Genomic DNA, 22,759 nt, shown 5'->3' with positions numbered 1-22,759 from the left:
TAACCCCATGGACAGAGAAGGGTTTCCTTAATACCGAAGACACTGGGTAATATGGTCAGCTACACCCCCAAGGCCTTTCCAGCAAATACATGAGCAAGTTATGTGTGAAATGTGTCTTTGTTATATTTCACTTGTGTGACAATATATTTGATTTTCATGACTTTGTTTCTATATATCCATATTTTATACTGTTTTCATTGCATTTTTTATTGTTATATAAATAATCCGGATTAAAGTCTCCTAGGTGAAATGGAGGGGTAGGTGAGGGGGTTCAGTAACAAAGAAAATAACCCCTTGGGATAATGCCTGAAGACTAGACTGCTGCTCTGTTGAGATAAAGCAGAGAACACAGACCAACAGCCAGCAAGTCTGGCCCTCATGTGTGTCTGTTTGGCCCGTGCAGCATTTTGGTTTTGTTTTGTTTTCAGCCCTGACTCTGTGGTCTTTGTAAGCATGAAGGGTACACAAATACCGAGACTGCCACTCCCTTTGACTAGGAAGCTGTGCCATGATGCAGCTGGCACCCTGCCCAGCTCCACGGCAGCCTGCAGAGGTCAGGGAGTGGCTGCCTCCCGCGGGCGGGGCCAGGGCTCTCTCCTGAGCCCTCCACACCTGCCCTCGTCGCTCTTTTACCCTTCATCTTGGCCCCTGTGAGCATTCCCCTTTCAGCCCTCTGTGAGGACACACTGAAAATTACTGAACAACACTTCTGATACTGTTGATGACCAGGCTCCCTAGGGTTATACCAAAGCCCTTCCATCAGGGATCAGGTTCCTCTGAAATTCTTGTGTATTCCATTTCCTTTCTCTCCTTGTTTTCCATAAGGAAGTGTTTGGGACTTTTTTATTTAAAAAAAAATAAGCCTACGTCATAAGCTTCATGCAAATAAAACACACCACTCTTCTTCAGAGCTGCAGTTAACTTACTCTGACTCCTGTCCCCCAGAGAGGAGAGACAGCGCTGCACATGGCTGCGCGCTCGGGACAAGCTGAGGTCGTGCGGTACCTGGTGCAAGATGGAGCGCAGGTAGAAGCTAAAGCTAAGGTACGTGCAGTACATGAAAGCATTTGCTATTGAGGGGAAAACCCTTGATTTCAATAAAACCTTTAAACAAATGCATGCTGTCTTTCAAGAATATTTTTCTTAAGTAGTGAACAACCTCCACTGAGGAAAGTCTCTACTCAAGCAATGCTGTAAAAAACTCCTCATTTGTCCATTCAATTATTTAACAGAATTAAATAGAACAGGCACCTTGTGCCAGAAAGAACTTTGTGTCCTTGACACGTTGCTGGTTCTGAACAGATTAAGAAGTCAACCTAGACTTGGCCCATAGTTCTTCGCACCATATAGAGAGGGGCCTAGGCACAAAGCTTCTAGAACGAGCACCATTTGGAAGCATAATTGAGCTCTTTGGGTCAACATGCATGTCAGCTGTCACAGCCACAAAAAGAAAAAGGAAGTTTTTACTCTTTCATTACAAGTTGTGACACAGTAAACCCCAAGACTCATAGAACTTCAGGGTAAAATTAGAATGCTTCATTCTCTGCCGGGCCTTTAGCCGCCAGAAGGAACCAACTCATCTGTCACTGCTGGGGGTGTGTAGTTGTTCTGGTTTATCAAAATGGCAATTCAGGTCAGAGATTGTCAAACATGAAATGCCTTCATCATTTCATTTTAACCTACAGTGCATAAATGTATATTTATTTGCTATTACTTATTTACATGATCTGTAGGTTCTAGTTTTGGGTTGAGAAGAAACTGGGACATTTGTGAAGCAGTCAGAGTATTCAGCTGTCTGACCCATATCTAGTTAAATCATAATTGTTTTTACTCAATATCTGCCAAGGCTCCAACGCTTTCAACTCAGTATTCTTAGGAGAAAATAAAACCTTTCTTTTCACACTTGTGTCTTACCTGTTAACATATTTATTGTATAATTAAAGTAGTTAGTACAAATATAATAGAAATTAGTAAAGTAACTAGTGAACACATACTTCTGTGGGAATGAACACACCTAGACCTTTGTAAGCGTGAAATCTGCAGGTGGACACAAAGGTTGTGACATTCTACACAGCAGACCACAACCTTGAGTGTCCAGTGTTCTATGGCACCAGTTGGTGGATTTCATAGAGAATCTATATAGAAACAAAGGTCAGCAAACTTTTTCTGTAAAGGGCCTAATCGTAAATATTTTAGGCTTTGAGGGATTCAGCACTGCTTTCACAGCTGCTCAACCCTGCCACTGTAGAGCCAAAAGCACCCACAGACAATACGGAAACAAATGAGCTTGACTGGGTTCCAATAAAACTTTATTTACAAACACAGGTTGGATTTGGCCTCTAGATTGTATTGTAGTTTTCTGACCCTTCATCTAGAACAGCAGTTCTCAACCTGTGGGTTGCAACCCCTTTGGGGGTCGAACGACCCTTTCACAGGGGTCACCTAAGACCATCGGAAAACACATATATAATTACATATTGTTTTGTGATTAATCACTATGCTTTAATTATGTTCAGTTTGTAACAATGAAAATACATCCTGCATATCAGATATTTACATTACAATTCATAACATTAGCAAAATTACAGTTATGAAGTAGCAACGAAAATAATTTTATGCTTGGGAGTCACCACAACACAAGAAACTGTATTAAAGGGTCACAGCATTAGGAAGGTTGAGAACCACTGATCTAGAGAATATTGGTTAATCCACTTAATCAGTTAAGCAGAATAGTTAAGAGAGGCTGTACTCTACCATGGAATATAAGAAAACTCACACTTATTAGTGTTGTTATTACATATCAAGCATTGTGTGAAAGGAGTGGTTTTACCCGCAAACTGAAATTGAGGATGGGAATTATCATCATCAATTTGTTAAGTAGGGAGTATGTAGCATAGTTAAGAGCCAGACTGCCTGGGTTTGAATCTTGGGCCACTGTGTACTAGCTGTATGTAATGTTGGGCAGGTTAATTAACAATTCTATGCCACGTGTCCTGTTCTAGTTTCCTCATGGAGAAAAGGAGAGTGGTCATAGTTGCAATTCATAGGATTGTTGTGATGATTAATGACATAAGGTAGGTGGAGTACTTAAAAAAGAGCCTGGGACATGTAGGTACTCAGTACCTATTTAGTAGTGGCAGTTGTAGAGTTTTATGGAATTTTTCTTTGGCAACTATCCTTTTCTGTTTTCAGTATTCCTCTTCCTTGTGTACCTCCCTCACTCTTCTTGTGCTTCCTCTTAGCAATGTAGTAGAAAGTTTTGAACTTGCTTTGACCTTGTGTTTGACCCCGTGCTATCCTTGACTCTCATCCTCCTTACCTTTCTAAAGCAGTGTCCTGTGCTGTACCCTCTTGTCTCTACCTTCCCTGCGTAAAGTATTTACCTGAACTTTTTCATGTTCGAGGAGGGGATTTGTCTCCGGAGCACCACAAGGCATCTTTGGGCAAATGAGGAACAGGCCCCCCTCCCACTTGGGGATGAGGATGCAGGGCTTAGTGATACCTCATGCCTTTGGGGGAAGTGTATAAGGTACCCCTCCACTCAGGCAGATGCAGCCTAGGATGCACAGTGTGGCAAGCAGTGGGTAGGCTGGCGTTCAGCCCCCGTGGTCCTCTTGGCTGGGAGCCATTTCACTGGTGTACCTGTGCACCCCTATACTGCCCTGCTCTTCCACAGCTTTTGGCAATAGGAAGGCAGCACCACTAAAATAATTCACATGAGTGAATAATAACTGGTGGAAGTGTGATTTCTCTCCCAGGTATTTGAGGTTTACCAGGATACAGTTCCTTATGTCCCAAAAAAAGAGTCATTAGACATTAAAAACTGATAAAGTATATAAAGCAGGTGCTAATGGGAATAATTTCTAGATAGAATTGTCTCTCATACTTCCATATTAATAGTTTAGTAGAAGGGTGATTAAGGAGCTTAGATCTACCACCTCCACCTTTCTGAACCTTGAAGAAAAGGTAAATGAGATTCTTTTTAGTATTGAATGAAAGAGTTAACTTTAGCCTCTGATACCAAGCAGTTTGTTAAATGTTTCACGACAACACTATTCTTTTGTCAGTTAATTAACCTTGCATTTCTGCCTTGCCATTTAGGATGACCAAACCCCTCTGCACATTTCTGCCCGACTCGGGAAGGCAGATATCGTACAACAGCTGTTGCAGCAAGGAGCATCTCCAAATGCAGCCACGACTTCTGGCTACACTCCACTCCACCTGGCAGCCCGAGAAGGGCATGAGGACGTAGCTGCATTCCTTCTGGATCATGGCGCATCTTTATCTATAACAACAAAGGTATGAAAGCAAGTCCTGGAATCCTGCTCTGCCCCAGATACATCCTCCTTACAATTCCCAATGTGTTTTTATAATTCCTATTGTGTTCTCCAAATTCATCCTCCTTACTATCCCAGTAATTGGTACAAAGGCTGTACAACACCATTTATTCTTGGGATCCCAGGGTAGTCATAACATGGTCAGCAAAGCCCTGGTGTGGGGGAGGGTAGTTTAGGGTATGTGTAAGTTTGTGTTTGTCTGAGTGTCTGGCTTGTCTAGCTTAAGTTTCTCAATGCATTATCTTCTAATGAAAATGTATTGATATCTAGAGTCAGATATTTCTTGCATGTTATTTGATACATTTAAATGGTGGTTTAAAAACACAGCCAGAGATTTCTCTAGCAAAGGCCACGTATACAAACTTCATTATCAAAGCTCACTTGGTTGATACTTTACTAATACTTTCAAATCAGGAGAATTTTTCTTGAGTTATTTTTTGTTTGTTGTTGTTGTGTCTTTTGTTATTATTGCCCTGTCTGATTCATGGTTTGATTTGCTTTTTTAACCTCAACTCTGTTACCTTAGAGTGATAATAGTTCACACAATTGCTCTGCAGCTGCAGAATGCAAAATTTAGAGCTCAGTTTTTCTCATGATACTTTGTAAACCTTGTGAGCATGATAGTAAGATGAGTTGGCCTACAGCATATCTTAGCTAGAAATGGTGTTGCACTCTCTTAATTGGGTGCAGAGAAGAAGCATTAGAGAATGCACAAGATAATTACAGTAATTAAAAATACTTGACACACTATCTGAAAAAAAAAAAAATGATGACTACCTCAAACTTCATCCCCTATGATTCTTAAGGCTATTCAGTAGAGTTGAGCTGTAACTTCTTGGATCTCATTTAATGTGTGCAGCAGAGTAATGGTGATGGGTTTTTGAGTGCCCCAGCCCTCCCACCAAGCCAGCTGCCATTGGCTCTCGTTGGCTATAATCTCATGAGGTTGATGTTGATGACCCTGCAGTCCCTATCTCATGCTCAGGACCCTCCCTAACAGTACTTGCTGACTGACAGGTTGATTCCCAGATCCTTGTAGGAGTTGAGAGCAAGGGAGATTAGCTATTCAAACTCAGTGTTCAACTCTACATATTTATTGCACTAGAACCATGTGGTGTTTATTCATTGCCCCTGTGATGGCTAAGGTGTGAAAGTCTCTGGCTTCCGCTCTTGAAGACTGGAACAAACACAAAGATATATGTATACATGTGGGAGCCAAAGGGGAAGAAAAAGGCTCCACTCTAAGATTAAAGGATGTACTTGAGCCCACCAAATCCAAGTTGCACCTGGGACTCTGAAACCTATTCTTGCTAGAATGTGAAATCCCAAAATGGCCCTAGAATAAGCCCCAGATCCAACTTCGTCTTGATCAGATGACTGATTAGTCCCAGCATCAGTGGCCTGTTGTTCAATCAGCAGACAGAAAAAAAAAAAAAAAAAAGAAATATCCTGTTCTTCCTTGTTGGTAAGGAGACTCTTTAACTGTTATCTACCAGTTATGGTTCTTAAATGCAGGCTTAACTGATCATCATTAGAATAATTCGTTGGTTTCATAAAAGCGATGTCTCTGTGTCAGTTCTATCATTCATTATTTTTATGTTTCTTTTTTCAGAAAGGATTTACACCCCTCCATGTGGCAGCAAAGTATGGAAAGCTTGAAGTAGCCAATCTCCTACTGCAGAAGAGTGCATCTCCAGATGCTGCTGGGAAGGTATGAGGTCATCAGCCACCTGTGTTACAGGCCAATTCCATGATAACAAAGCAAGCACTTGCTAATATTCACCAACAGCCACCTAAATTATAAGTGAACCATATTTAAGTCTCATAGGACGAAGAATGCTTCAGAAATAGGAGGTGAATGCTGAGGTCCAAGTGTTGTGGAAACTGGAATGTAAATTACACGCTGTGTTGTATCCAATCTAACCCCATCTCCTAAATCTAGGCCTCTAATGTTAAGACACTGTTGACACTGGTTGTTGTTTTTGCACGTGTTTTCAGAGCGGGCTAACTCCACTGCATGTAGCTGCACATTATGATAATCAGAAAGTGGCCCTTCTGCTTTTGGACCAAGGAGCCTCACCTCATGCGGCTGCAAAGGTACCTGTTATTCAACGGCATGAGGACACTGATGGGCAGTGTCCATCCATCTCTATATTCACTTCCACTTTGGGATTGTCTGTAGCACCCTCCCATTTTATATACCACCTAAAAATCACAGAAATATAAGTCCCTAGGAAATCTGTGCCTTCAGCTATTAACCCAACTCATGTGGTAGATGCTCAATAAATATTTACTTGTCAATCAATTTACCTTGAAAACACAGGACATCTAGAGACTGGGAGAAGACAAAATACTGTTTAGCAAGTTTATAAGGTTATGTTTATGTGTTTTTAATATTGCTAAAAAGAATCATTATTCTTATTGTTAAGGTATTTTTGAGCAGTAGACAACCTAGATTTGCCAGAAAAGAGATGCATAGAGTATATGGCTTTCTTATCACTCTGACATTTGGCTTTGAGAGGCAGGTCATAAAGAAAAGTTTATTGAAAGAGAGGTAAATAGAGTTCTATTGCTTTAGTGAGTTTTCTATTGTTGAGCAAGTGGCTGTGATCAAGAACATTGAAATAATACAAGCCACAATCTAAATGCTGTTCAATTCTTTCACTAAACATTATTGGTTGAAGGAACTTCAATAGCATTATTTTAAAATCTGTTTTTTATATCTTTGCTTTACTCTTCCACTTTGGGGAAGCTACAATGATCTTCTTTAGACTTTGGTGTTTAGATCAAATCTCTTGTACACACAGATCAATGAACTTGGGCTGTTTTAGATTACTTTGGATACTTCAAGAGAACAAGTTTTAGGTGCCTTCTCCATCAAGAGAATATGTTATTTGTGACAGGAATTTCTCCTCAGAACCACTTTTTATGTCTTTCTCAAACATTTCCTGCTCCATCCTATCCAGAATTATACCCTATAAAATCTATAATTCAAAATCAAGCCCCCAACTTTGCTTTGCCTCTAAATGCAGCTTTTCAAATCCCATAATTTCAGACTCTGACATTGTTTCTAATAAAAAAGCCACACCTTGAATTTTTAGAAAACTATGTCTTTAAAAATAAAGAAAAAAAATAGCATTATTCACAATAGTCAAGAGGTGGGAGCAGCCCAAGTGTCCCATGAAGGGTGAATAGATAAACAAAGTGTAGACGATTCATACAAAGGGGTGTTATTCAGCCCTAAGAAGGAAGCTCTGACACTTGATACAATATGGATGAACCTCAAAGACATTAGGCTAAGAAAAATATGCCCATCGCACAAAAGGACAAATATTATGTGATGTCTCTTATAGAGAAACAGAAGGTAGAATGTAGGTTGCCAGGGCCTGAGGGGAGGAGAAAACAGGGAGTTCGTGTTTAGTGGGTAGAGTTTCATATGGGAGCTGGATGGTGCTAATTGTTGCAGAACAATGTCAATGTACTTAATATATTTTAAAATAATTAAAATGGTGACTTTTATGTATATTTTAGCACAGTGTTTTAAATGATAAAAATTTATAAATTTAATACCTGTCCATTTCATTTCAATTCATTTTAATATCCCTTTGAACCAGGGCCACTTTTTAAAATACATTATAAATAGCCACAAGTTCTGGATAGACAATCAGTAAATAATTAATAAGTGAACTATTTATTTCTCACATGAGAATAACTTTGACACACTAGTGCCAAGCACTTTAGAACTGACAAGCATTATAAAATAACAAGTGCAACACAATAAATCCAATCCCCCTTTCCAACCTCAAATAACTCTTAAGTCAATAAGTTGATATATTTGTAGTTGATTTTTTAGCTTTAAATTTGTCAACAAGGCTTTGTATTCATGGTTTTGTATCTGCAAAACATTTATGACAAAGAGCTAAAAAAGCAGTCACTGAACAAATTCCTTACAACAGCCCCCTAGCCTTAGGCACATTTTTGACAATCATTTGAGCACCGGCATGTCTAAGGGCCTGTTCCTTCTCATTCCAGCAGCACAGCTGCCTCCAGAGGAGCCTCTCTGATGCCATCTCGGCTGCATTTCCAGCTCCCCCCACTTCCAGGGGCTGGGATCCTGGTCAGGAGCTTTCTTTACACTTGGATGAAACTGCCTGAGCAAAGGTGGCTTCATCCGTTAGCACCAGCTTCATTTCCTAGCACAGTGTTTTAAACTGTTGAGAGTGAATTTTGCTCATGTCATAAACAGTCAAGAGATAGGCAGTCTTTTGGTTTTTCCCTCCAGGGGTTTTTGTTGCTCTGTCTGCTGGTCCCTTTTGAAGCAACAGGCTGGAAAGACAAACAATAGGGTATTCCTGGAAGCTACACCCAGCCATTTCTCTTTACATCTCATTGGCCACTTCTTTCTGCAAGGGACGCTGGGAAATGTAGTTTTCATCTGGACATGACACAATAGTTTAATTAAGGAAGGAGGGAGAACAGATACAGGGTAGGCAAATAACCTCCTTTACTCCAGGGAGCTCAGGAATATCTGAATTCTGGCAATGGTGAGAAATGAGGGACAAGGGCATGATTAGCATACGGATATGACAGCAGTGACAATGTTAACTCTTCCTTAATTCACATTCTTGGTTCTTAGAGTATGTGACACTTTCTTTTCTCCCTTTCTTCTCTTTTGTAATATTAACTGGGTATTTTCTTAGCTATACTTGTCCTAGAAACATGATGGGGTTTTAGGCAATGAGTGATGGTGGTTTCCTAAAAAGTAGATGGGCCTCTATAATCCATTTTAGCCTGATCTATTTCCTGAGGAAGATACTGTCCAAAAGGACTGACCTCAGTTTAGGCATCACCTGGGCACTAATTGTGGAAGGGATACTGAGCCTGAACATATTCTTTGTCAGATTTCTTTTCCATAAAATATATATATATATATATATATATATATATATATATATCTGAATATATATATATCTGATAATATGGATCAGCCAGAGACTGTGAAATTCTTGGAAAAAAAATATTAAGTGTGGTATAAGTATATTTATTACTTTTGGTCATTCAAAATTACATTTCCTTTTGTTTTCATCTTGAAAAGCAAAAGCACACAAGTACTTTGTCATCTACATCAAGAGGAAAAAATGTTGATTAATTTTTTTTACTGTTGAATCTCTCATTATTTTATTTCTCTTCTGATAAATGCATCTGATTCCTTTAGTGTGGCAAGTAAGAATCATTTTACTTTTTAGAAACTAGAAAGAACTAAGGAAATTTAGAAAATCCCATTATAGATCTCAAGATGAACTATATATTATTTGAAGTCTTTCAAAATTAACTTTCCTTTCTAAAATAATACCATGATTTTTTTTCCCCCTTGCTTTATACTTTCCTTTGTATCTCAGGTAAGGAGCTCAAGTAAGCCCCTGAGTGATAATGAGTAACACATCTGGAATTGACAAGCATCACAGAGATGCCAGAGCTTTGCTAAATAAGTGCTTTTAGAATGCAGGATTTTTTCATGAAATTAGAAGTAATGAAGAGGATTGTCACATATCAGAGGCTAACGATCTGCCTTTGGGTTTGAGAAGTGACCAACTTGAAGATTATATCAGTAGCAAAAGCAATTTAAAAAATGACAAGATGCATATTAAGAAGCTAAACTCTGTCTTTCCTTTACCACTCTGATTAGCTTGTGTTAGACTTGTGGACCAATCAGATTTTGCATTTTAGCACTGCTTTGTGAATTTCCCTTTTAATGCAGGGGTGGGGATGGTAACAGCTCACCCCCTCCTGTCACTCACTGTAGAGTTGGACCCAGTCCGAAGAAGCTCTTGTTTCTGAAGGTGATTGCTGAAGGGTGTGTCTAGCAGTGGGCCAAATGCTTCCCAGGTCAGCTAACATTTCCAGATGGCAATAGGTCAAAACTAAAAATAGGGATATAAACGCTTCTTCTACCCTGGCTCATCACATTTGGCAGAGGCTGGTTTCAGAAGTCTGGAAGTGGCATTTCCACGTTCATGGGTTAATAGCCAACATCTTAAATTGTCCCTCTACAATTGATTACAGAAAGCATATTAGTCAAGTGAAAAATGTTCTCATACTAGGACGTGCCAGTGAGTTTAACTTGTGAGTAATTGCCTCAGACTGGCCCATCAAGGGGCAGCAGCTCCCACTGCCTCCCATGTTGTTTCTGATGCACCCATGTGTCTTGGAAAGATTGTGAATGATCCATTGTCTGGATTTGGATCATATTCCCAAATATAAATCCTTAGATTCTATTTTTTTCTCTAAATCCCCTTGTCTATAAAAATTAGTCTAATTTTATGGCATGTTTTATGTAGTCAGATTCATGTTGATATCAAAATGTAATTGTGCCTTTCTGTTATATGACTGTGAGCCAGGACAAGGTCCCCTAAGGTTAGGGATCTTTCTTTCTCAGGACAGAGGACTCTGAAGGCTCCCGAGGCACAGCTAATTAATAATTTGTCAAAGGACTTTGGCTGCCTATACCTCTGAGCGTTAAGAGTCAGCCAAGAGAAGGATCAGAGAGTGTTCTGGAAGCTCTACTAAGCTTGACTGAAATTCTGAGGAATTCTCCAGTCACTGTGAGATACTAGAGCTACAACACAATACATGCCTGCAATAAATTTATATTTTAGTAGGAGGAGACACATATGTAAATAATAGTAAATATTACTAAATATCTAAGATAGCTACTAAATATCTCCAGGACTTTAATTGGAGTCAGTCAAGTAGGGAACAGGTGTAGGAGGGGAGGGGGAAGTAAAAGACTTCATGAGGGTATGACCCTTGAGCTAAATCTTCAATTGATAGATGCTAGCCCCGAGGGCATGTTGGGGAAAAGTATTTTTGGTCGAGTAGGCAAGAGAGAAACATGAGCTGTATGTTGTTCTGGGGACTGGTACAGCTGAAGCATGGCATAGAAACTGGAGTTTAGTGAAAGAGGCAAATAAGAGGATCAAATAGGAGTAGATTATAGCATCTTCACTACCATAAAAATTAAACATTTCAACTGGTAAGCAATAAAGGGCCAGCAAAGGGATTTTCAAGGTGGATAATGGATCTGAACATGCCCCATATGTTTGCTGTTTCCTAGTAGGTTTTCCTCTCACCCTCAATTTAAATAAAGCAAGTAATTATTGAGCACCTACTAACATAACTAGCCGGAAGAGGGAACCCCTTATTTCTTTTGTAAAACCAGTGGTACTCTGACTCTTACATTAAACTGTTTATAAGTATATTTTCCCTGGTCAGATGTGGGAGACATGAGGGCACTAAATTAATGACACTGCTTAATTTACTGGTATTTGTTTATTTAATCATAATTTTTTTAAACCATCCGAAAAAAATCACTAGAAAGAGAGGCAGACTATTTGAAGATGTACTGCGCACGTTTTAATCTCATTACTGGGCACGTGACTAAGTGATTCGTGTTGACAGAATGGTTATACGCCACTGCACATCGCTGCCAAAAAGAACCAGATGGACATAGCGACAACTCTGCTGGAATATGGTGCTGATGCAAATGCAGTTACCCGGCAAGGAATTGCTTCTGTCCATCTTGCAGCCCAGGAAGGACATGTGGACATGGTGTCACTGCTCCTCAGCAGAAATGCCAACGTCAATCTGAGCAATAAGGTAATCTTCTTTCTCTATAAAACACACAACACAACAAAACCTCAGCTCCCAGAAAAGTCATTAAGAAGTAACAAAAAATCTGGGTCAGAAGGGTGTGTAAAGTGTGATATTGCAAGATGTTTACCAAAGTGTTATTTAATATAGTAAAAAATTGGAAGCAATCTGTTTAAACATAAGAGAAAGGTAAGTCAGTAATTGCAACATCGTACAGTTAAGTAGCATACAGCCATGTAAATGAAGTCCACAAAGTTTATCTATGAACTTGAAGTTTTGTTATAATGTTAATTCAAACAGCAGCATTGTTACCTCACCAGAATGTAGCAAGTAAAGAGTTGCAAATGGTAGCATTCTGTAGATATGTCTTGGGCACCTACTCCTTGCCTGCCCCAGTTTAAGTCCTAGATTACAGAAAGAAATTGGAAACAGTGCTGCCTTCAGAGAGTTCATTTCAATAACAGAAATTTAGGGTAGCTATCTTATTCAATAGATTGGAAAGGTTGTTAGCTTACACGTTCAGTCTTTGTATGTTAGTTGGCAGTTCTGAGAAACTTGTAGAGACTATTCCCAAAATTCTTCAAACTTCTGTCCTCATATTTGACATTCTTATTATTAGTGAAGAAAGTATCAGGGTTTTGTGAAGCACAGTGAAAGTTGAGCCCACATTGTACATGTGAGAGAATTTGGGTTTGCTAACTACTTCTAAATACGAGGCTGAGATCTGCCCATACACAGGACAGATGTTTCTAAGTCTCCAAACAACACAGACCCCTACAAGAATGCCTCCAAATTCTCCATAATCCAAACTCCCCAGCATTTAGCTTTTCCTCTGCCAGTTAGTGGTGGCACAGCTGTGGCATTTCTCGGCTCCAGCTCAGATACTGAGGTAGAGTTTCAACATAGGAATAGTTTTATGGTGACAAATAACAAGTAATTTCATTATTTTTAACATATGTGGACTGTGTTTTAGAATCAAAGAGGGTTTCAATCTTAAATCCAACTCCTACTAGATATGTGTCATCTGGGTGAGTTATGTGAGCTCTCGGAGCGTCATTTCATCCTCTAGGAAATAAAGACAGTATTTACCTCACAGAAACATCGTGAGGAAGAACTAGATAACATACAGCACATTCTAAGGAGAAAGGAGTAATCATATTCATTTTGAGCTTTGCACATTTTTGGAAAAGAGTTTACTCTGCACTAATCTGAATCCCCAAGGTTGTAATTTAACAAATTCTGTAAGACAAAGGACTTACATAAGAGACTAGGGAAACATTTCTTGTAGTTTTAGTATCTTCAAAATCCTTTTTGACCATTATAGAGCAAATACCTTTTTCATTTCTTTTTTTTTTTTTCTGGTGTATCCATTTGATTTTCCTCATATCTTTTTAAACACCCCTTTAGGAATTCATGTCTCAGCATTAATGGGAATCACAAAGTAATGTCAAATAGTCATAATAATCAGGATTTGTTTGAGCTTTTGAATTTTATAAGGTTCAGTACCAATGTATGAACCAGCATTATAGTTAGCTGAAAAATTCAACTTATGTAAATAAGGTAGAGAACCTGACCTTCTCAAAGGGGAAGACCATTCAGGCATCCACTAGAGTAGATTTTTTATTTTCTTTTGTGAGCCCAGAGCAATATATCTCATTAATCCTCCTACAGTGTAGACTAACAATCGGTTAACAGGTTAACGTTTTCAGGAGGGTTGATACCAAAATATAGTGTGATTGACATTTTTTTTCTTTAAAATACTCCAGTCACATGGTTATCTCCAGTCTTGAATATATATAGCCAGTCTTGAATTCACCTTGGAATCATAGAATATTTTTAGACTAAAAAATGTTAGAAAGATTTTTGTCAGTGTTTGCTTTGGTAGACTGGACATCAATAAGGCAATTCTGAAGAACAAAGACATGCATAATAAACCACCAGCCACCTTCGTGTGTGTGTGTGTGTGTGTGTGTGTGTGTGTGTGAGAGAGAGAGAGAGAGAGAGAGAGAGAGAGAGAGAGAGAGAGAGAGAGAGAGAGAGAAAGAAATTTTAAAGAGCAGATCAACTGGCTTCCCATTAGCACTTAAAGTACTTTAGGGACTTTCAAGAACTTAAGAACTTCACAGAACCAAGAAACTATCTAGTACAACGGCATTAGTAAGTCTTTGCTTCCCCTTCTCACTTGTCATTTTCTGTATAAAATATTTCAGAAGCCCCGATGTGCAAGCAGATGATCCAATAGAGAACTCTGACAGTTTTTCTCTCAGTTTTTCCCAAACTACCAGTTTTAAATTTTAATTACTATCCCTCCACTCCTCCCACCTACCCATCCCACCTTCCCTTTTAATGCTAGACTCTATTTCCTTGCTGAAAAGTAAATATCAACAAAAATTAGCTTTCATGAAAATTTATGATGAACTAAACACTTTATTGTTTTACTTACTTCTTTCTTTACTAGTAACCTGCAGTTCCCTGCCATTTTAAGGAAAGGAGACCATGGACTTCACTTACTGCTAAAGTGCTAGTGTCTGATTTGCTTTGTTTTTGCTTTTGATGTTGCTATATTCCCACATGGATTTTGCAGACCACAAGTGGCTGTATTTTATAAAGCAAATAGAATATTCAACAGAGTTGTTATTCTGACTTGGCACTGTTCTCTTTTCCCACTAAACGCCATGTTTTAAATGAACTATGGTTAATACCCCCATAAAAGATTAACAGATAATTTCTGAACTCAAACAGGGCTGTTTCAACCATCACATTATTTTTTTTTAAATCTTTTTAACCAAAGTCATGAATATAAAAATAAAATTTTCTTTGTTGAATTTATTCTGTTTTAACTAAAAGATGTTTGCTTTCATCCTATGATTTCATCAATTAGTAGATGGATTAAAAGTTAAATACTTGACAGTGGTTACATAGAGATTAAACATACGATATTTGCCTCAACAAGTTCACAGTGGTTTGAGGAAGACAGGCAAGAAAACAGAGTTTAAATACAGGATTATGATGATCTTTATAGAGCAGGTGTGCACATAAATGTAACAATGAGGCCCTTTGTGAGACGGGGGAGAAGGAAGCCTGAGAAAGTTGGAAATGACTCTGTGTCACAGGTAGGTGGGACACCCAAAGCACGCATGAATGTAGGCAGGGGAACACAGAGAGTAAGACATGTCCCCAAGTATGCTGATAACCCTCAGTAAAGTATCTTCAGAGTTTTGAAAAGTCTCAAAACTTAGAATAGGTGACTGTGACACTTTCACAAAATGTTACAGCTGAAAATATTTGTTTCCTCTAAAGAACATGGATCATTGTTCTGTGATGATGTCAGTGCTTGGGTGGTGCACTGGGGCCCTGGCATACTTTTCATGGAGTGCAAGTGGGTCCTCCTTTCCATGTTTCCCCTCTGTTCAGTTTGCATGAATTTCCTCCAAAATTCTATAGACATTATTTAAAAAGTCAAGTGTGGATTACCCTTCCTGAGTCCGTAATTTGCTTGACAAAATAGCGACCCCTAAATAAATAATGTGCAGCATCTAGAGAGTTCTGAATCCTCTCTGATGCTGCTCTTGGTTCAGTACTTTCTTCTGAAAATAAGATGTTCTCACTGCACTGACAGTGAAGCAGAAGAAGGAAGGCCTCCAGATACTAACTTCTGTGTTCGTAATGGATGAAAGGAAATAATCTAGAAGCACTTACACCAAGTCACTCTCTCTTAATTATTATTTACCAAAAAAATATACTTCACAACACCACAGATAGTCTTAGTGATTTTTTTTTTTTTTTTTTTTTTTTACCATTAGAACAGTCGCGTAGCCTGCATCTTCTTTGGTACAGTCAGTTCCAAATATCTAGTCTCCTTAAACCCATACATCATCTAAATGACCTGGAAATTCTCATGATGTAGCATTTATATTACATTTCACAGGCCATTATTCTTACCTAGAAACAACATATAGAAAATGTCGGTTTTGAGTATTAATATTTAATGGAGAAAATATTATCATATATCAAAATTCAATTTGTAAGCAATCTTTATTTTAATACTTTTTGCTGAAGCTAGTACCACTGGTAATGTATTAAAATTGCATATTTTTGGAAAAAATCTATTTTTTAAAATGAACACCGAAGTATGTAGGAGAAATGGTATAATATCTGTGATTTACTTTAAAATACTATGCAAAGGAAAAAAAGGAAATGGGGCTGAATGAAACAAGTGTAGGAAAACCTTGCTAATTGCTGAGTCTGTGATGAGTACAAAGTTCCGTCCATTCCCTCTACTTCTGAGTGTTTGAGATTTTTCATTAAGCTTTCAGATAATGTTGCCACAATGCTAGTATATAAACTTATTCTCTAGAATTTTTACAATATAGAAATTCTAGTTTACTCTCCTAGAATTTATGAAAATGGTTTCCCACACAGGCGTGTGTGTCCTGCATCCCCTCCTGTAAAGTGACTGTACTTTGACTCTTTTGCAGAGTGGCCTCACCCCTCTCCATCTGGCTGCTCAAGAAGACAGAGTGAATGTGGCGGAAGTCCTCGTAAACCAGGGGGCACATGTGGACGCCCAGACAAAGGTATACAGAAAGAGTGTGCCCACACCAAGTGTCATTTAGTGATCCCTATATGGATGCAAGTACAATGTTACGCAGAAAAGAACAAATCCACCTTCATATCTTTTACGCATAGTATGTCAAATGTATATCTGTGCAAGGGACATTAAATTCTCTGCTTATAGTGTCCCAGCTACTTTTATCGTCAATGGCCTGGGTATTTTATCCTAGCTGCATATCAATATCTTTCTGTGTTAATACTATTTTTGTGTGTGTGTGTGTGTGTGTGTGTGTGTGTGTGTTAATACTATTGATCCTTGCTGCAGCAGATCCACCCTTTAAGAGCAGAGTGTGAAAGCTTGTACCTTTCTTAGTTTCTGTGACTGATGTAAAAAATGCACATAGAAAATTTTTCAGTACTTTGTGACCTCTAACTTTGTGCAGGCATACTCTATTAAAAAGGATAAATATTATTCAATTATTACTACTTGCTAAATTCATTATGGTGTATGTGGTTGCTGGTCTCTCTCTTTCTCTTTCTCTCTCTCTCTCTCTCTGCCAAAGTAGTTACTTGTAAAAATAAAAATAATTATTCTACCATCTAACATAATGCCACAATTTCAAGCTCAGGTAAGAAAAAATGGATGTTTTGTATCATCATCCAAGATATGACTTTATATTAATCTCATTTCCCTGAACATTTTCTTTCGGTGCTTAATTTTGTTACCTCTTTATATCAAACTTGTTTTATCTACCCTAAAATATATCTCTTCTTTTTTTCTATGTGGCACATTTTTGACATGAAAATGAACACGTATTAAATGTTATGTGTGAATACAAAGCTTTTTGTGTGTGACATAGGTAGATTCTGAGGTCTATGGACAGGTAGTGAAGACACTGATAATGTAGAAGTATCACCGGGAGTTGGCAGTTAAAAAAGGTGTGCAGCGTGAAATCCGGGCTGGCCTACGGGACTGGCCCAGAGGGAGCAGACCCACGCAGATGGCTCTTGGACATTGCTCTGGCTCTATGGCTGTGGATACTCCACACATACTGTGTTCTATTAGACAGAAGCTGCCTGAGAGGGACCGGACCAGGCAAGATCCTTTAAGCTTTTAAAACTCTGTGTTAAAATAGTAAAGCAGATATAATGGTCCCTGGCCAGGATAGCCCTAGGCAGCATTTTGAAGTAGCAAGCTCCTCCCCTCTTCCCTTTCTGAAAACACCTGGGGTTCCTCGAGACTCCCACAGCCATTTGCTCAACTCTCCCTCCACTGTTATTTCTCACCCAAACTTTTCTTTCCAAAAAATCTTCTTGTCCTTAGCCCCAAATGCCTTCTTAGGTAGCTAAGCACTTTACAGAGAAACCAATAAAGGCAGTGGTAGAGGTTGAACAGTTTCTTGTTACTTTACATTTTTTAAATGAAAATATTTTTAATTCAGAAAAATAAAAAAACCAGATTTAGCTTATATTCATTATTTTTGCTTTATTCATTTCATTAAAAAGAAATCTCTAGGAATTTGCAATTTCATGGTAAATGTGTTACAGAACCCCTGGGCTGCTCCAGTTGAAAACAAACCCACGGGCTCTTTAGTTAGGGGCCCGATTGCCCGCCGCCAAAATTATAACTCTCAATACCAGAGTTTGGTGAAAAGAAAAAAGAATTGTTTATTTAACAGTTATATAGATTTAGTTATTTGCGGATTTCTGTTATTAAGTCTTATGCTCTTTAAAACACGCACAAACACATATCCTTGCCTCCCCCCTTCCAAACCAGGCTAGTTTTAGGAAAGTCAGAGAAACCGTTTCCCTACTTTCCAAACACAGTTCAGCTTTACCAGCAGCTGCCAATCATTCAATCTGATTGGGGAGGTCCTTTCTGTGCTGTGGTGCCCTCCAGCTCTCAATGCAGAACCACCTGGATTCTCAGCCTCCTTGCAAACTGCCTTCTTCCTGCAAACCGTGTGGATCTTCTCTCCTTCTCAAAACTGCATGGCAAGAGCCTCTTAAAGCAGCCTGGAGACCCCTTCTCCAAGCCACATGGAGAAGGCCCCTTCACCAAGCCACGTGGAGGGAGCACACGAGAGAGCGAGAGCGAGAGAGCCCGAGAGCTAGAGTGAGAGCCCGAGTCAGAGCGCGAGAGTCTCAGAGTGAGAGCACGAGCGAGAGCCAGAGAGAGTCTGAGTCAGAGCGCCAGAGCGAGACCCAGAGCCCGAACGAGAGCTTGAGAGACCCTCAGAGTGCCAGAGCGAGAGCCAGAGCCCAAACGAGAGCTTGAAAGAGTCTGAGCGAGAGTCTGAAAGAGTCTGAGCTAAAATGTCTGCAGCTGCTTATATATCCCTGACTGCGTCATCCGACGCAGTGGGCGCTGCAAAACAGTTCTGACCATTCACAGAACCTTACGCAGGCTCTGTGTGCTTTCCATACCATCCCCTGGTTCAAGACTCCTCCCATCTGCCTGAGGCTTTGGATGCATTAAAGCCATTTGCATAAGAAAGACACTAGCCACCAGCCTCAGGCATGTGGAAGCATTTGAAAAGCTGCTTACTTCTCCCCATCCCCCAGCAGCAAACTCTGGGGATTTTTGGACTCCCCTGTTTCTGTAACAAATGTATTCCCCCTGTGTTGTTCCATATACATACACATGAGCACACACGACTTAAACACTTTTTTGGTAACCTCTCTCTTTTTAGATTAAAACTTCTAGAAGGCATGGACAGGGTTGAGGTTCTCAATGTTTATTTGCCTCAACACAACCAAAGCATACATCAGGATTCAGTCAGGAGGTGTGGCGATGGCGGGGCGGGTTGCGAGGAGAGCAGAGGGTGCTGTGCACCTTCTGCTCCCAGTTTGCACATGTGACCCCTCAAGTTCAGAGTCTCAGGCCTCTCCCAGGCTTTCCCCCTAACCCAGCCCAACTCAAGTCGCAGTCAGTAACATTTTGGCTCTTATTATAATACTTTTGAAGTAGGTATCTTTCCTGCCTTTCACAAGGGACACCCTTCAGAAAGTATCTCTTTGTTTCTTAAAAATTTTTTTTCCTTATTTCTCTTGTCAGCAAAGATCACAACACCAAAAGAAGTGAGGCTACAGTTGTCACATAGTTGAGTAAAACAGTAGTGCAAAAAATGGGGGGTGCTTGAACTGGCTTCCTAACTTTGGGAATAAGGAGTTTTATAACCCATGAACTTTCAAATTCTTAGTGGTAAAAAAAGAGAGAGAGAAAAAGAAAAGAAAAAATGAAGAAAACCTCACAGGTTTGGTATGGTGATTACCAGAGGGAAAGGGGATGGGGAGTTAGAAGAGGGTGAAGGGGGATAAATGGTGATGAAAGATTTGAGCTGGGGTGGTGAACCCACAATACGGTATACAGATGATGTATTATAGATTTGTATGCCTGAAACATACATAATTTTGTTAAATAATTCACCACACTAATTTAAGAAATAACTTTAAAAGAAAAAATCTTACTGGCAAAGAAGACAGCTTCGTGCAGCCTACAGGTGCAGTGTATAGTACCATTTGACTGATTGGCTTAAATATAAAAAAAAAAAAAAGATGAGAAGCTCTTAAGTACCAGTACTTTAAAATATTTAAAATGATCTAATAAATTTGTAAAAAAAAAAAAAAAAATCCAATCTATTTAGCACAAGAGCCATTAGGAAGTAATGTATCATTGCTTTACCAACTTGACTAAAAACTTGAAGAGCTTCTTAAAATTTAGATTTTACAAAATATTTTCTGTATTTTGTTGGCTTGAGATTAAATTCTGTATTGCTAAACTTGGGAATGATGTTACTTTAATTATTTAAGCTCATTGTGCTGAGAACTGATCGAAGAAAACTTTTCATGCCTCCCCCACTAAGAAGCATACTGATTCCTAATGCAATATCTTTGCAGGAAAGCGCCCTGCAAAGCAGGCAAGTGGGTTCTGGTCAGTGTCACGGGGCATGAAGCAGCTTCAGGGGTTTTAAATCAGTTGCATATATATGCAATTATGGTGAGCATATCAGTGGGAGTCTGGTCAGTGTCGGTGCACTGACAGTTCAGTCCATGGACCAAAATGTGATCAGAGTCAGCTCTTGAGAGCAGCACATCCTGGTGAGGTGTCTTCACTTTCCGCAACTGGCTATCGCCTGGGCATCCCCTTCTCAAATTCAAATACATCCATTTGCCCATGTGTCGTAGTCAATCTGGGCTGTTATGTCAGGAGTGCCATAGCCCAGATGAGCCTTTATTGCTCACAGTTCTGGAGGCTGGGAAATCCAAGTTTGAGGTGTCAGCAAATTCGGTGTCTGATAAGGGACGTCTTCTGATTTGCAGGTGGCCATCTCCTCATTGTATCCTCAGATGGTAGAGAGCAGAGAGGAGATGAGCTCTTCTGTCTCTTCTCCTGAGGTGCCACCCTCGTGAGCTAGTTACTTCCCAAAGATCCCCATCAGCATACTAATTTTGAGGACACATTCCATCTACTGTACAAAGTCACCACAAAGACATGTTAGTGCCATTGCATATAAGATACAAATTCTTGAAAACATGGACTCCTCACCCCTACACTCAGAACTGTTGTAAGAGGTCCAGGCACCCCTTCAGCCCCCTGTACTGCCAGCGTCCTCATAAAGAGATTGACCGTGGTGCCAAAATTGTGTGGTGGTGTCTGTTACAATGTGTCCATCTAGAAAAGTATCTGGAATACCCTTATTCTCAAACACACACACGTTATATATTTTTAAATAGAATGTATAAGCCCTCAGGCATCCATAGATATTCATTTGAGAAACAATCCATTGCTTTGTCTAAGTGCGTGGTTTTCAAACCGTGGTTCTGTAGTTAGCTAGGCAGGACACTTGAACTAGAGCATGCGTACCAAGGTCAGGTTCAGACTTCTCAGACCTCCTGAACCCACCAGAGCCTCTTCGGCTTTAGTATTTCTTAATTTCCTTCTATTGCTGTCATGCATTCAGCTAATCATCTACGCGTTGTATTATCCTTGAGCCACTTCATTTTTTAACTTTGATTTTCCACTTTTAGACAATAGAGTTTTCAATAACTTCTAGTCCAAGTCTTTCCATAGAACACTCTTCTGACCCCTCAGCAAGAAGCCACTGAGCAGTCTCTCCAGGCTGTCAGTCACTTCATCGTTCCTTCCAGTCTTGAAAAGGTGTTAGGATAATTAAATTAGCTAATGCAGGAGAGAGCACTTGGAAAATGATATGGTAACTATTTACATGAGAGATGGCATTATTTTTATATGTAAGACTAACTCAGAATTATCAAGAGTGTTTTTTGTTTGTTTTAATAGGAAAAAAAATATTTTTGTCAGCTCAAAAGGAAAGGTTAAATAACAATTTTGCTTCTAGTTAAGATAACTGCTACTAAAAGTGTACTTACGATGTCTCTTTTTAAAATATGTAATTACAGATGGGATACACACCCCTACATGTGGGCTGCCACTATGGAAATATCAAGATTGTTAATTTCCTGCTCCAGCATTCTGCAAAAGTTAATGCCAAAACAAAGGTAAACTCCTTTCTCTTTTGTACCCACCAAAATCATTGACTGCGTGTCCAAGGAAATGTGAGTCATTTCTTCCATATTCCTTCTGCAGAATGGGTATACGCCATTACATCAAGCAGCTCAACAAGGACACACACATATAATCAACGTCTTACTTCAGAACAATGCCTCCCCCAATGAAGTCACTGTGGTAAGAGCCAGGGCCCAGCTCAGAAAGGAGGAGGAGATGGGCCTGGGCACTAGTAGCTTCTTACATTTCCCATAAGTGCACCAATGTTGTTCTTTTACTTTCATTAATAGGCATGACCAAACATTCAGCAGAGTGAAAAGAAAAGGGCAATAATTATATTGTGAGCTCTACAGAGAGAAAGTTGTGATTAGAGTCTCATACTTAAAAACAACTGATTGCCTTGCCACCTAGTAGGACGTGCATGATCAGAAGAAAGATGCGTTTGTTTCCTTGATTACTTAGAACACTAAAAACCTCTTGGATTCTGTCTGTAGCAGCTCAGACTGCTGTATGAGTAGGAACAGGTTAGGTGGGTTCCGTGCAAAGTATGTCTCTGATGAAACAGTGACAGTGGGATGGGACTGATGAGACACTCGCCTTAGGATGTGTACGAGTGAAACATGAGAAAACATTGAGGCACTGAGATGTGCAGAATGACTTGTTAATTCCTCGTCCACATTTCCCTCTTGCC

General features: G+C 39.5%; 1 protein-coding gene across 2 annotated transcripts in view; it reads left to right on the top strand.

Moving 5' to 3' along the window:
* ANK3 (ankyrin 3) overlaps positions 1-22,759 on the top strand; it is a 501,644-nt gene that overhangs the window by 349,931 nt on the left and 128,954 nt on the right. For both annotated transcript variants that reach the window (XM_090278064.1, XM_090278066.1), the window contains exons 13-20: positions 946-1,044; positions 4,102-4,299; positions 5,950-6,048; positions 6,336-6,434; positions 11,796-11,993; positions 16,466-16,564; positions 21,963-22,061; positions 22,150-22,248. In XM_090278064.1, the coding sequence (XP_090134190.1) occupies positions 946-1,044; positions 4,102-4,299; positions 5,950-6,048; positions 6,336-6,434; positions 11,796-11,993; positions 16,466-16,564; positions 21,963-22,061; positions 22,150-22,248 (990 nt within the window). The remainder of the gene's footprint in view (positions 1-945; positions 1,045-4,101; positions 4,300-5,949; positions 6,049-6,335; positions 6,435-11,795; positions 11,994-16,465; positions 16,565-21,962; positions 22,062-22,149; positions 22,249-22,759) is intronic.

The sequence above is a fragment of the Furipterus horrens genome, unplaced genomic scaffold (assembly GCF_987537825.1).
Source record: "Furipterus horrens unplaced genomic scaffold, mFurHor1.1.pri manual_scaffold_5, whole genome shotgun sequence".
NCBI lineage: Eukaryota > Metazoa > Chordata > Mammalia > Chiroptera > Furipteridae > Furipterus > Furipterus horrens.
This window is presented reverse-complemented; position numbering and strand designations above follow the sequence as displayed.